The 14,950-nt window shown below is 41.1% G+C and overlaps 1 protein-coding gene across 9 annotated transcripts in view; it reads right to left on the reverse strand.

The window, feature by feature from the left end:
• Nucleotides 1–14,950, reverse strand: part of MAP4 (microtubule associated protein 4) — a 274,912-nt gene that overhangs the window by 170,193 nt on the left and 89,769 nt on the right. For all 9 annotated transcript variants that reach the window (XM_048837267.2, XM_048837273.2, XM_048837274.2 and 6 more), the window contains exon 3: nucleotides 9,486–9,745. In XM_048837267.2, coding sequence (XP_048693224.2) covers nucleotides 9,486–9,726 — 241 coding nt within the window. In that variant the 5' untranslated portion in view covers nucleotides 9,727–9,745. The remainder of the gene's footprint in view (nucleotides 1–9,485; nucleotides 9,746–14,950) is intronic.

Genomic DNA, 14,950 nt, shown 5'->3' on the forward strand with positions numbered 1-14,950 from the left:
CTTCAGACCACCACTTCAAGCAGACATAAGGCCATTTAGTAAAATGGCAATACTGTATCCTGCTGGCAACAAGCCCTGTACAATAAAGGAACTATTGGAATACCCTATCTTTTCTTCCAAAAGCTGCTGCTCAGCTTCTTGGAACTGATCCCTGTTTTCAGTTGTAAAAAGCATAGTAAAGACAAGCAACTGCAGGAATCATACAGAGCAGCAAGAATTATTTTATTCTAGTTAATGGTAAAGAACATGCTTCTTTTAACAGAACCTCAGCATCTCTGGTTGTTAGCTTTATGTTATGCACTGGGGCACCAATTTTTATCTGTAACCAGGAGGAATAACATTTTTATTTTAAATGAAAAACAAGACTTTCCAGGGAGAAAAAGTTAAGACACCATTCATTAATGAGTGCTTTGTAAATTAAGGGTTAAAAACTAGAGTCTGACTTTCTATCTAATCCTGCAAAGGGTAGGGACTAGAACAGCTGCATTGTACCTCAATGCTCATTCTGACTCAGCTGTGCTTGCTGACAAATTAGTATAGCTAACACAGCTATCTTTAAGTGATGTCCATGTTAAGTGACAATAGGTTGCATAGCATGCAGCACTCAACAGGATCAATACAGGCATATTCCTACATTCCTTTGCAACAGCTTCAAGTTATCCAAGCAGAGTCCCTCCTTTTCACCCACTCAAACTTTAGGCAAAATCCTCCTCCTCAATCCCTAACCTTGTGTCAGCAATTCAGAAAATAGTAGGCCAGTTAAGTGAGTGGGACTAGAAAGCCATGATCATTTCACTCCCCTAGTGTTCTGAAAGTAAGCATCACTGACCATCACTGAGATCACCTGCTGAAACTGTCAGTTTTCTACACTGCAATAGCAAAAATATTCTAAAAATAGAAAAATGAAATTGTAAAACTACAAGTGGCTGCAGAGGGACTAAAGAACAACTGTAGTACACAAAAAAGCTTTTAACTAACATTTTAAAATGACTAGATTTCATGTTAGGCATATCCCTTTAAAAAGAACAGCTTTACACAAAGATTCTGTATCCAGTTAATTCAGACGGGGAAGAAACCTCTGCATGTGGAGCCCAGATGCAAGTGAAGAGATAGATCTATGAATCAAACAGCTAGCCAAATGTGACCAGAGCTGGGAAGGTATCAAAAGATTACTACATAAAAGCTTTTACAGTGTGGTAAAGCACTATTTGCTGGGCTGATAGCAGGGGAACCGCTCCCTGCCCCAGCTCATCTCCGCCACCCTCGGCCTGAGCAGGAAGCCACCGCCTGCTTCTCAGCCTTCCCAGGCTTCCCGCCAAACAGCTGATTCGCGGGAAGCCGGGGGAGGGGGCGGAGAAGCAGAGCAGGGCAGCACATTCACCAGAGGAGGCGGAGCGGAGGTGAGGTGAGGTGATCTGGGGCCAGGCGCAGGGTGGGGAGCTGCCGGTGGGTGCTCTACATCCACCAAATTTTCCCTGTGGGTACTCCAGCCCTGGAGCCAGAGGGACCTGCTGGATGCTTCCTGGGAGCTGCCCCAGGTAAGCACCTCCAGGACTCCCCACCTCGCCCCCCAGCAGGTGCCTCTGACTCTTGGGGGCGGGGTAGGCACCCACTACGGTGGCCCATGAGACCCTCCTGCCTGGTTCTGGGGGCAGTCAGAGGATGGGGGGCGGGCGGGGGGTTGGATGGGGCAGGAGTCCCGGGGGCGGGGGTGGGCAAAGACCCCCTCGTGGGGTGAGGAGAGAACCCATTGTTAAGATTCTGGCAGCTCATCACTGGGTATAAATGTACTGTTATTACCAGGTGTGTTTTGGTAAAAAGGCCTTGGAGCTGAATATATACTTCTATTTCAGCTATATGAAGTGCGGTATACAAATTCCCAATAATCTTTTTTAAGACCAACCCCACTATCATCATAATCTGAACTATTTAAGAGTCAAACACATCAAGACATCCAAACTCCATAATCCTTGTCAGAATCACAAGATACTACTTGCATCTGGCCAGTGCAAAGGATTGCCTTTATGTAAACAAATTTAAGAAAGCGTCCACTAAACCAGATAATCTCAAGCAAAATGGACAGGGCCAATATATTAAACAATCTCCACATTAATGGCTTGGCATGGTACACCACACGGTCTCCCACAGTATTCTTGTCAGCAAGTTAAAGAAGTATGGGCTGGATGAATGCACTATAAGGTGGGTAGAAAGTTGGCTAGATTGTCGGGCTCAATGGGCAGTGATCAATGGCTCCATGTCTAGTTGGCAGCCGGTGTCAAGTGGAGTGCCCCACGGGTCGGTCCTGGGGCCGGTTTTGTTCAATATCTTCATAAATGATCTGGAGGATGGTGTGGATTGCACTCTCAGCAAATTTGCGGATGATACTAAACTGGGAGGAGTGGTAGATACGCTGGAGGGCAGGGATAGGATACAGAGGGACCTAGACAAATTGGAGGATTGGGCCAAGAGAAATCTGATGAGGTTCAATAAGGATAAGTGCAGGGTCCTGCACTTAGGACGGAAGAACCCAATGTACAGCTACAGACTAGGGACCGAATGGCTAGGCAGCAGTTCTGCGGAAAAGGACCTAGGGGTGACAGTGGACGAGAAGCTGGATATGAGTCAGCAGTGTGCCCTTGTTGCCAAGAAGGCCAATGGCATTTTGGGATGTATAAGTAGGGGCATAGCGAGCAGATCGAGTGACGTGATCGTCCCCCTCTATTCGACATTGGTGAGGCCTCATCTGGAGTACTGTGTCCAGTTTTGGGCCCCACACTACAAGAAGGATGTGGATAAATTGGAGAGAGTCCAGCGAAGGGCAACAAAAATTATTAGGGGTCTGGAACACATGACTTATGAGGAGAGGCTGAGGGAACTGGGATTGTTTAGACTGCAGAAGAAAAGAATGAGGGGGGGATTTGATAGCTGCTTTCAACTACCTGAGAGGTAGTTCCAGAGAGGATGGTTCTAGACTATTGTCAGTGGTGGAAGAGGACAGGACAAGGAGTAATGGTCTCAAGTTGCAGTGGGGGAGGTTTAGGTTGGATATTAAGAAAAACTTTTTCACTAGGAGGGTGGTGAAACACTGGAATGCGTTGCCTAGGGAGGTGGTGGAATCTCCTTCCTTAGAAGTTTTTAAGGTCAGGCTTGACAAAGCCTTGGCTGGGATGATTTAATTGGGGATGGGTCCTGCTTTTGAGCAGGGGGTTGGACTAGATGACCTCCTGAGGTCCCTTCCAACCCTGATATTCTATTATTCTATATGTAAGCACAGCAACACTGTTTTGAACACATTTTAATTCACCATCACACAAGCAGTTTACTTGGGTGAGAAGGCAAGAGGGTCGAAAGAAAGACTTTCAGATAAGCCCATTAATATATTTTATTACTCTTAGAACAATTAGATGTGCAGATTGGTTAGTTATGCCAGATAATGAATAGAAACCGTGACACAAAGCACAATTGAGAATAATACAACCCAAACATGTACATAAACAGAGTTGTGCATAGTCACTTAGCTAGAATCCACATCAGAACAGCGGACTTAAAACTAAATAGAGGCTACCTTTACTTGTGCATCTCCAGTACTGACCACTTCAATTTAAAAAAAAAAAAAATAGGCCCCCCCAAATTATTATATTGGTTTAAAAGATTATGAGATTTAAGAAAATTATTAATTTGAGGATTTTTATTTGCCTTCTGGTGTGACTCTTTTGGATACACTTGGGTCACATTTTCATATGCAACCAGGAGGACTAACTTTTTTTTATTATAAATGAAAACCAAGACACTCATTTAATCACATGCCTCCAGGATCAAGGGCTTAAAATCGTTAACTATCACATGACTAATAAAAACACAAGTATAGGCGCAGTGTTGCTAGCATCAGGTACATGCAAATATGCATGTGAATTTTTGCCCTTGGTCATATGACAATAGCAATGAAAGTGCCAAACATTTAGATTATACATGATATGCCTTGTACCTGTGAATTTTCACAGCAAAATGGATGTAGTCAAGTTTTAATAATAGAATACTCCCACTTAGATCCCACTGAATTGCTATAGTTTATCAAAAACTGAACCACAAAAAAGTATAATTTTTAAAAATGCATTTTCTGCAATACATTTAATTGGATCCTAAACCTCAGAGAACTAGTGTCCCCTATAATTGGCTTTAACCTACACTGTCAACTCTCAACACCATGAAAACTCTCATCTCAGGTCTTAACTGCTACAACCTTGCCCCCTCAAGTTCATTCAAAATGTTGCTGCTAAGGCGGTTTCTAGATAATACTTAGTCCTGCCATGAGTGCAGGGGACTGAACTAGATACCTCTCAAGGGTCACTTCCAGTCCTACGATTCTATGACTCTTGGATAGCTGCTCTGACCACATCAGGTGGGGAATATCAGAAGTTGGTCCAGTAAAAGTATTATTTCACCCACTTTGTCTCTCTACCTACTAAGAAAACAATCACAACAGGATTAAATACAGAAAACTATTTGGGGTCTCCCACATTGTGCTCTACTAAATGACGTTTAAAACAACTGCGTGATGCTAGCCAATATAACAATTGTGCTAGAACTTCCTCGTTTTGCTTTGTGCACTGTAGCAGCATTAATATTAACGTCTCCAAGTCGGAAATAAGCCCTCTACTGCCTTCATTTTATAACATGCTAGAGAAACTGGAGTATCATGTCTAGATTTCTAAGACAATATTTAAGGCACTTTTTCTTCTCTCTCCTAAGAAAAAGCACATTTATTAGCTGTCGATCTAATACAGGACCTGTGGAGTTCTACAGCATAGTTTGCAACAATCTTCATCTTTAATACGCATCACAGAGATCACCAGCAGCAGGCCGTATGCCTGTATCAAGACTGAGCACTGTGTGCTACACCTACAGTTTCTGCAGCTTTGCCGATGTAGAGGGGCAGCTAAAATCAGCTGTCCTTCATGCAAATTAAGTGCTGCCCTCAACCTCCTGTCAAGTTGCCAATACAGCCCTTCAGTCAAAGTTTTGGATGCTTCTTTATTACCCAAAATATATACTATGAAAAGTACAAAGGAAAAAGGCAGTGTAGGAACATTTAAAGAATCAAGGTATTACCTGCAGTACTTTCAGCTGTATTTAATTTCATTGCCAAGATCCTGACAGCAACATAAGAATTGCTGCCTGGAATACTGAAACAGATGAAAAGCTTTTCATTTTAATCCTGTGGGATACATTTCATTATTACAGACAATGAAGTAACAATTCTTACTAATGCTAGAGGTTTTACCAGCCCTCTAGAAAAAAATCAATTATGTATATATGGAGAATATTAGCAGTATAGATACAATCCAGATGTCTACATCATTGACTGACTGATTTTTTCTGATTCCCATTTTGAGACTCAGGAAATTCCCAGTTCAATTAAATATACAGCTTTTAGGATGCACTTATGAAACATTTGCTGTCCTTAAACTCAAATGTCAGGGGTTTGATTTTTCTTTGCAAAAGCAATGTAAAAACTTACAGGAAGCTTGCAGCCTTCTGCAATGAAGGCACCTACAGCTTCTGTGGAGAAAGAGAGAAGGAAAGGAAAGGGAAATTTTGTGGTTTGATCTCAAGCTTGCAGGCCCCAGATATGTGCTTTGTTTTCTTATTAGGGAGGGGACGTCTGCTCAGATATGCAGCAATTTGTGTCCACTCTACCATAGTCTAGTACTATCAATGCCCTCTGGTGGCCATTTGGGGGCTTGAACATAGAATCGAGGATGACAGACAAGCTTGCGACTGGGATGGAGAAAGGGATGATTTTTGCAATGTATACATACCCAAAAGAGTAAAACAGAGCATAGCTTTCTTGCCCCACTCCTGAAAGTAGCAATAGTATCAAGTTTTGAAGCAGCATGGTGTACTTGGAAGCAAGTAGCAGACAGCATACCAGTCTGCAGTGGGGTTTTAAAGCCTGACATTTACTTCTCAGCTGACACCCACTCCCACCCAAAGGCTATCATTTGAAAAAACAGGATTTAAATATTTTCCAAACAGGATAATATCTCTCTCACTTTAGGTGAATCAGAACAATGCAGGGCTTAAAAAACTGTCTTCACAGGCTATCTAGACTTCAATTCAATGTCATTTTCACTCCTACAGCCTTCAGGGTTACATCACAACTGAAAGCCCTGAAGGTTTGAGAGTTCTGCCAAAAGATGGAGATTAAACAGGTACACACAGCAGCCAGCTGCAAAAACATACAGAAGGCTTTGTACACACCCAAAGCAATCCTCCAGCATTATGTAAAGACCACAATGTAGTAAGAGGATTACCTGGAATTTGCCAAAATTATATCCAGCAACTTGCTAGGTATACTCTAAAACTTCCTAGGAATTGATATCCCAATGCGGAAAGCACCACTTGAGGGTTTTCTAAAATTAACATTTAGTCTCACTTTGAGACAAATTCCCATCTGACTATACTGCTATTCTCATTACCCCTTCTCTTCCCTTACCCATCTCTCAGTATTCAGATGGTTCACACAAGTCCATGCTGGGGCCCATCTGACTGTTTGTTAAGCTCATCTAATCTGGCTCATGGATTTAAAAACAAAACAAAAAAAAAACACTTTAGCAGAGATGGAATAGCTGAATCCTGACAGGACATATGACTAAACTCGTTTCTGACTGAAGAAAGTCAATCTCAGTAGCAAAGATCCTGCTGTCGAGACACATCCTGGCATTTTAACATGAATAAATTAACAAGTGAGAGCTGAAAAGTCTGATCCATGAAAGTTCATTTCCTCCTTTAGGAAAGGATAAAGCAGTTTTGGAGTCACAATCTGGAGTTTTGAATGTGAAACTCTTGCTAAATGTTATGCAGCAATTTCTGTGCTCAAAAGCTTCATATTACAATCAAACATTAAAACAGAGCCTTATGTTTCACTCCCAGCTAGGCCATTTCATAGAGCACACAGAGTTTAAATCTGATTTATTCTACAGGATTTACTCAGTGGCAGGTAGCACATATTCAACCCTACCTTATATATTGTCAGAAGCATTTTTTAAATCAAGATTTGTTTAACAGTCATAACATGTGGCTTTGATGAGAAACCATGGTCTTTTTCACAAGGAAATTGATCTCCCATCACCTCTTCAAGAAAAAAAAATAGACAACCATCTGAAAGTAGCACATAATGAGATCAAGAGCCAAGAATGGCTTCTAGTAAACTGACACCATTTGAGATTGCAAAGGTTGACAAACCTTAACAGCCAAGCATGTACAAAGAGACAAAAAGATAAAAAAAGCTTTAGTTTATGCACCCACGGTAATCAGGCTCTCCAATTACTTTGGAGAGATCAAAACAACATCAAAGATAGGGATTCTACAATGCTTATGATTTCCATTGCCAGTTACTCCAAGGCAATTTGAACATCCAATTCTTCATGTTTAGAAGCTAACATTAGTATTAACCCTCTGGAATATACCTAATATTAACTGGCTTGTTAGTTTTAGAATAAGATAAAAACAGATTCAATTCAGTCACTAAAAGGATTGATTGCACATCCTGGGCCTTCTAGAAAGCCAAAAGTGCATAGTACAAAATCCTCATATAAAGGGACAGACCTACCGGCAGCTCACGTTAGCATACAGGGGTTCAGAGAGACTCGAGCTCAATTCCCACTTACAGGTCCACAAGTCTTCTTACTGGGTGGCTTATGTAGGTTTTAACTGCCAATTAAACCAGTAAGACGACTGCCAATTGCCTCAGTGGCTAAAGTTGTATATAGAGCACTAAGAGCTCTCATGCTGAACCTTCAAGGGATGGACACCTAAGAGATCACATCCTCAAAGAGAGGCTTGCATTTTAAAGCAACACACATTTCTGTTGTGATATTATAATTTTCAATTTTTTATTTTAACATTAATGGAGAATCTTTCTGGCAGAGGATGCTGTAGCTGTACACCAACTTCAAGAGATTCCAGCAGAAAAACCTCTTTAAAACTAAATCTTTGAAGCTAAATGTGAAAAAGTTCTTTCCCACCCCCACTTTTTTCCCCACAATGCACAAGTCAATATCTACTATTACAAAAATCCGTTAATTAAACCAAGAGGAGTACATGACTAATTGGAGTAATCACATGATGTTTTGCCACAGCCTTCATCCTTCCTCATCCCACCCTCCCCGTTTATCCCCACTCATCACATCATATCTAATATTAGACTAAGCTTTTCAGAGCAGGCACTTTTTTTGGTTCTTTATTGTGAAGTACCTAACTTTCAGATAATGTAAAATAAAATGTATGATGTGGATCAAATTCCTACATGCAGTCCAATGCCACACCAGAGGGGGACTTTAGGACCATCCCTCGTTCTGACTGATGACCATTTTAGTCCTTTTATATTCACCCCCTTTGCCCACCTATATAAGTACCAAGATTAGTGTAAACCTTCTTCCACAATGATGACGTTACCTCGTTAGAGGCAGAGAGTATTTTGCTTTTATTTACACATCATATTTCATGAGAGGATGACAAAGTGCTTCACATAGGTGGGTTTTAGCACCATTTTAGAATTGCAGAATCAGGTACAGGGAAGTTAAGGAACTAGCCCAAAATTATGTGCTGAGTCAGTGGCCAAGTAAAGGAGCAGAATTCAAGGCTCCTGAATCCCAGTCCCTTCCTCTAACTCAGCCAGAAAAACAAAGTCTATTCACTCATTAATCTGGAACAAGCAGATATTTTCCCCCCCATAATCACCAGATTATGTCTGATTTTCATTTGGGCTGGTAAATTTTCAAAGTCATTAGTGAATGATGCCAAGCCTGTTTGTAAACACAGTCAGTGAAGAGTGCTCCCGCAGCAACAGACTAAACTTCTCCTCCCCTCACCCAAAGGTCTGCAAAGCACAATTTGAAGTGATAGAAAGGCAGTATGACCTAGTGGTTAGAGCACAAGACCGTCAGACAACGTGGATTCTATTCCTCATTTAACCACTGACATTATGGGCAGGACTGCCGAGTGACTTACCCTCTGTGACTCAGTTTCTCCATACAGAAAATGAGAATAATATTGCGCCCTCCCCCCCCCCCGCCTTTGTACAGTTATGGGATTTGGGGTAAAAATATTTAGCATATGTAGTAACATTTAGTACTTGTGTAGCACCTTCCATCTGAGGAGGCCAAAGCACTTTACAAGCATTAAACCCCACAATACCAGGTCGTGGGAGTTAGGATTGTTAACTACCCCCATTTTACAGGCTGAAAAATTAAGGTAGAGGGTAAGTGATTTTTTCCAAAGTCAAACACCAAGACAGAGGCAGAGTAAGGATTAGAATCCAGACCTTTTCACTCCCAATCCCAACGTGTAATCATTAGATATTGCCTAGTTTAAAATGGTGTACAAAAAGTTTTAAAAGGCCTAAAACCGTGGAGCCCACTGTTTGCTTACTGTAATATTTATATACGGTGCAACCATTTGGTCTGGTGCTTATAGACACTTACTTTCTACCTGACCACCGTCTGTGTGGGGCTTGCTTTTTGGTTCCTGGCTCTCAGCCTTTGCATCATCATCATCATCCAGTAGGGGGATATAGTCGGTTTTACCCACTGTTTCTCCAACCACGTCATCAAATTTCTCTGCTTCCAGGGTGGCAATGAAGTCTCGTTTCACTTCCTCCTCAATTTCTGCTGGTGGTTCTGTCAGAGCATCTGCAAGACTGAGATTGTGATCCAAGTCAGCCATGCTTTAGCACCTCTGTAACCTGAAGAATGAGAAAGATCATATTTTTAGTAAGAGATCTAATGCTACTAGGAGATTGATGCTGGCAACTGTGTTTACCTGCCTTCACAGTGTTGTAATTCCCAGATGCCTGGAAAACAAAATTAAAGACAACACAGTTCTCCTGAGTCAAGTGTTTTAACTGTATGATCCACATTAAATTTCATATAGTGTTTGCAATCAGAGCATAAAACAAAAGCTACTAGATGGCTAGCAACTAAGAATTAGCCTAACCTTACATTCTGTTCTCGTGTCTCCTCCAGAGCCAAGAGTTAATTCAGTATCCTCAGCTGCACAAAACCAACTGACACAAGGCAATCTAGTTCTTGGGAAGACACCACCCAGCCTCCCCTATGGAGATTACGTTTTACATAATCTCTGGTGTGTACCTTAAATCTCAGTGTTGCTTTTCATCCCTTCCACAGAGGTTCTGCAGCATGTTTCTGTCCTCAGCAGACCTGGCTAGTGACAGTAAACTTTCGCCTTCCCAGCATTTATGTTGGAAGGTAAAGCTCTAATAAATTAAGTGCTAAACATCTCAATGCTCCTAGTTTAATGACTCAATAAGATAATTGATTGTCCAATCCTTTCCTCTTATGTAGATCAGTGTTCAATGTCGTTCTCTGTGAGAGTCAGCAGACAATTTATATTAATCAACCCACCCGGATTACTGCAGAAGCTCTTTAGGTACACAGCAAACAAACACCTCTTTGTGGGGTGGATTCCTGGATTTTAAAAGAGTTTAAAGAGCAATGCACCAATGAGAGGCAAGGGGGAAAAAGTTGAGCTTTATTGTTCAACAGTCTATCTTCAAATGCTGGTTTTTTTCAGACTAATTTTTAGACTGTTCTGTTCTACAGAAGTATTGAAAGTTCCATTCATATGCCCTGTCCATCCAAAGAACGTCTTCAAGCCTGGACAGAAATAAAAACATATACCACAGGGGTATCTAAATGGGGACATTTCAAACCCCCTCATACACTCAATTCAGTTTACTTCAACTTTTTAAACAATTTACTGTTAAGTATTGAATCCAGATTAGCTTCAGTTAGATTTGCTCCACATTTAGAAGCACGGATAATCTGTGCAAAAAGTTAATGCTCCTTTAAAGATTTAGTTATCCCCTTTTTAAAAATCCAGTAAGCTATTGGTTTTTTTTAAAAAAAGCATATATAAGACAAATGTGGAAGGAAGGAAAAATGAGTACACGTGTAACAACAAAGGTAGAGTACACGTGTAACAACAAAGGTAGAGTTCAACCACCACATTCACTCAACATATAAAATTTATCATAAAGTTCATATGTCTAAACAATATGAGGTCATTATGCATTATGACAGACAAGACCCATTATGGCTGACTAAAATGGTACTTATATCAGTCAGTATTGTAAACACTCTGTGGCCACATAAGACTTAAGAATTGTCACTATGCAGCTCACCATAGTTTTATGGCAACAGCATAACCCAGATCCTTCTACACCAAAACAGAGCCCCCCCCACTACTTCAGCTGTGGAAAGTCTGTTAACTGTTAGCAGTATATGGCTTCTGACACACAGAAATCCTGACTCCAGCCAGTGGAGTGCAGTGTTACAGATACTTCAGTATATTCCCATGTTTTCAAGAGACTGCTATTTACCCACTTACGTTCAAGCAGGAACTGGAAAGTTTGAAGAGTTTAGCCAAAATATACACCTTTATATATTAGTACCCCTTTTCCAGCACTGGACTGTTAAAAGATCACAACTGCTCCTTGAAGCGTACAAAGCTTTAACAGCTATTTTTTTTTATAAAGCTTAAAGCCTTTCAACTTCAGATTATTGTTTTCTTTTAGCTCCCAGTCCCTTGCCTACTATCACAATAGACAGTGAAAAAAATTGAGGAACAAGATTTGGTCCAGGTCCCATGTTTAAAGGCTTATGGCATTTAAGTATTTGTGGTCAAGTTTTCAGAAACACCTAATGGAACTTAAGATCCTAAGCATATTATGTCACTTATTAAAAGTTTACCCTGGTATTGGTCCGAGCCCTGATAGGTAACAAGATAGCAGACCTTAAAGTGATGTAATTTCAGCCACCACCTTGCCTTATTTCTACTTCAGCAGACTCTTGAGGTTAGTTCCACTATCTCAGGAAAAGTTAGAGCTATAAACAAACACTTTAATCCTTTCATTTGAAAGCTGATGTGACGCACTGGTTTTCTGACACTATAATCTTTAAGTAGCAATTTATGGGATAGTCATTACAAAAATCATGTCACAAAACTGAGTAGTCAGAACGCAGTTATAAAGTCCAATACATTGCAGCAGAGTTAAGGACCATAAGGAGTGTTTAAAAGTATATTACGAACAAAACAAAACAAAAATCAAAACAATGATATTGGTCCACTCCTAGATGGAAATGGAAAAACGGCCAATAATGCAGAAAAGCCAAGTGTTTAATAAATATTTCTGTTCTGTGTTTGGGAAAAATCTGATGCAGACATATCATGCTGATGAAACACTTTCCTTTCTAAGAGGAGGATATCAAAGAACACCTGCTAAAGTTGGACATTGTTAAATCAACAGGTCCAGATAACCTGCATCCTAGAGTTTTAAGAGAGCTGGCCAAAGAGCTTGCTGGACCATTAAATGTTGGTTCTTAACTCTTGGAACACTGGAAGAATTCCAGAAGATGGGAAGAAATCTAATATTGTGGCAATATTTAAAAAGAATAAAGAGGATGACTGAGGTAACTAAAGACCTGTCAGCCAGATATCGATCACTAGCAAGATGATGATACTAAACTGGGAGGAGTGGTAGATACGCTGGAGGGGAGGGATAGGATACAGAAGGACCTAGACAAATTGGAGGATTGGGCCAAAAGAAATCTGATGAGGTTCAATCAGGATAAGTGCAGGGTCCTGCACTTAGGACGGAAGAACCCAATGCACCGCTACAGACTAGGGACCGAATGGCTAGGCAGCAGTTCTGCGGAAAAGGACCTAGGGGTGACAGTGGACGAGAAGCTGGATATGAGTCAGCAGTGTGCCCTTGTTGCCAAGAAGGCCAATGGCATTTTGGGATGTATAAGTAGGGGCATAGCGAGCAGAGCGAGGGACGTGATCGTTCCCCTCTATTCAACATTGGTGAGGCCTCATCTGGAGTACTGTGTCCAGTTTTGGGCCCCACACTACAAGAAGGATGTGGATAAATTGGAGAGAGTCCAGCGAAGGGCAACAAAAATGATTAGGGGTCTGGAACACATGACTTATGAGGAGAGGCTGAGGGAACTGGGATTGTTTAGCCTGCAGAAGAGAAGAATGAGGGGGGATTTGATAGCTGCTTTCAACTACCTGAAAGGGGGTTCCAAAGAGGATGGCTCTAGACTGTTCTCAATGGTAGCAGATGACAGAACGAGGAGTAATGGTCTCAAGTTGCAGTGGGGGAGGTTTAGATTGGATATTAGGAAAAACTTTTTCACTAAGAGGGTGGTGAAACACTGGAATGCGTTACCTAGGGAGGTGGTAGAATCTCCTTCCTTAGAGGTTTTTAAGGTCAGGCTTGACAAAGCCCTGGCTGGGATGATTTAACTGGGAATTGGTCCTGCTTCGAGCAGGGGGTTGGACTAGATGATCTTCTGGGGTCCCTTCCAACCCTGATATTCTATGATTCTATGATGATTCTAAGATAATGGACTGGCTGACATGGGACTCGATAAAGAATTAAAGGGGAAGTACTGTAATTAATGCAAATTAACGTGGGTTTATAGAAATCCTGTCAAATTAACTTGATAACTTCTTTTCAATGAGATTACAAGTTTGGTTGATAAAAGTAATACTATTGAAGTAATATATTTAGACTTGTGTGGTACCAAGTCAAATGACTACAGAATATTTTGATTAAGAAACTAGAATGATACAAAATCAACATGGAACTCTCATTAAATGGATTAAAAACTGACTAAATGACAGGTCTCAAAATGTAACTGTCAACAGGGAATTATTTTCCAGCAGGTATGTTTCCAGTTGGGCCCTGCAGAGATTGGTTCTTGGCCCTATTTCACATTTTTATCAATGATCTGGAAGAAAACAAAATCACTGAAAGTTTGCAGTTGACAAAAACTGTTGGAGTGGTAAATAATAAAGAGGCCAGGTTACCATCAGTGATCTGGATCATTTGATAAGCTAGTCGCAAGGGAACAATCTGTGTTTTAATATGGCCAAATGTAAATGTATACATCTAGGAACAAAGAACACAGGCCAGATTCACAGGATGGGGGACTCTATCCTGGGTAGCTGTGACTCTAAAAAAAAATTTAAGGGTCATGATGGATAGTAAGTTGAACATGGGCTCCCAGTACAATGGTGTCGCCCAAAAAGGCTAATGAGACCCTTGGATGCATATACACGGTAATCTCAAGGAGCAGTAGAGAGGTTATATTATCTCTATATTTGGCACTAGGGTGACCATTATTGGAATATTGCATCCACTTCTAGTAACCACAGTTCAAGAAGGATGCTAATAAATTGGAGAGAGTTCAGAGAAGAGCCACAAGAATGATTAAAGGATTAGAAAACCTGCTTTGTGGTGGTAGAATCATAGAAACACAGGATTAGAAGGGACCGCAAGGCTCATCTAATCTAATGCCCTGCCATGATACAGAATTTGTTGTCTCTAACCATCCAAGAGAGATGGCTATCCAGCCTCTTTTTGAAAACCTCCAGTGAAGGAGTTTCCAGTCTGTTCCATTGTCCTACTGTACTTACAGTTAGGAAGTTCTTCCCAAAATTTCATCTAAATCGCTATGCTGTAGTTTGAACCCACTGCCTCTTGTCCTGCCCTCTGCGGCAAGACAGAACAGCTTTTCTCCACCTTTTTTATGGCAGCCTTTCAAATATTTGAAGACTACTATCATGTCCTCCCTTAATCTCCTCTTTTCCAAACTAAACATACCCAGTCCCTTCAGCCTTTGTTCGTTTCATCTCTTTGATCATCTTTGTCGCTCCCCTCTGGATCCTTTCTAGTTTCTCTACATCCTTTCTATACATTGGTGACCAAAATTGGACACAGTACTCCAGCTGAGGCCTAACCAGCACCGAGTAGAGCAGTCCGATCACCTCCCATGACCTGCATGCTATGCCACTTATTGCAATCTAAAATTGCATTTGCTTTTTTTGCAACAGCATCAAATTGTTGACTCATGTTGAG

This window comes from Caretta caretta, chromosome 2 (genome assembly GCF_965140235.1).
Source record: "Caretta caretta isolate rCarCar2 chromosome 2, rCarCar1.hap1, whole genome shotgun sequence".
NCBI classification, from domain to species: Eukaryota; Metazoa; Chordata; order Testudines; family Cheloniidae; genus Caretta; species Caretta caretta.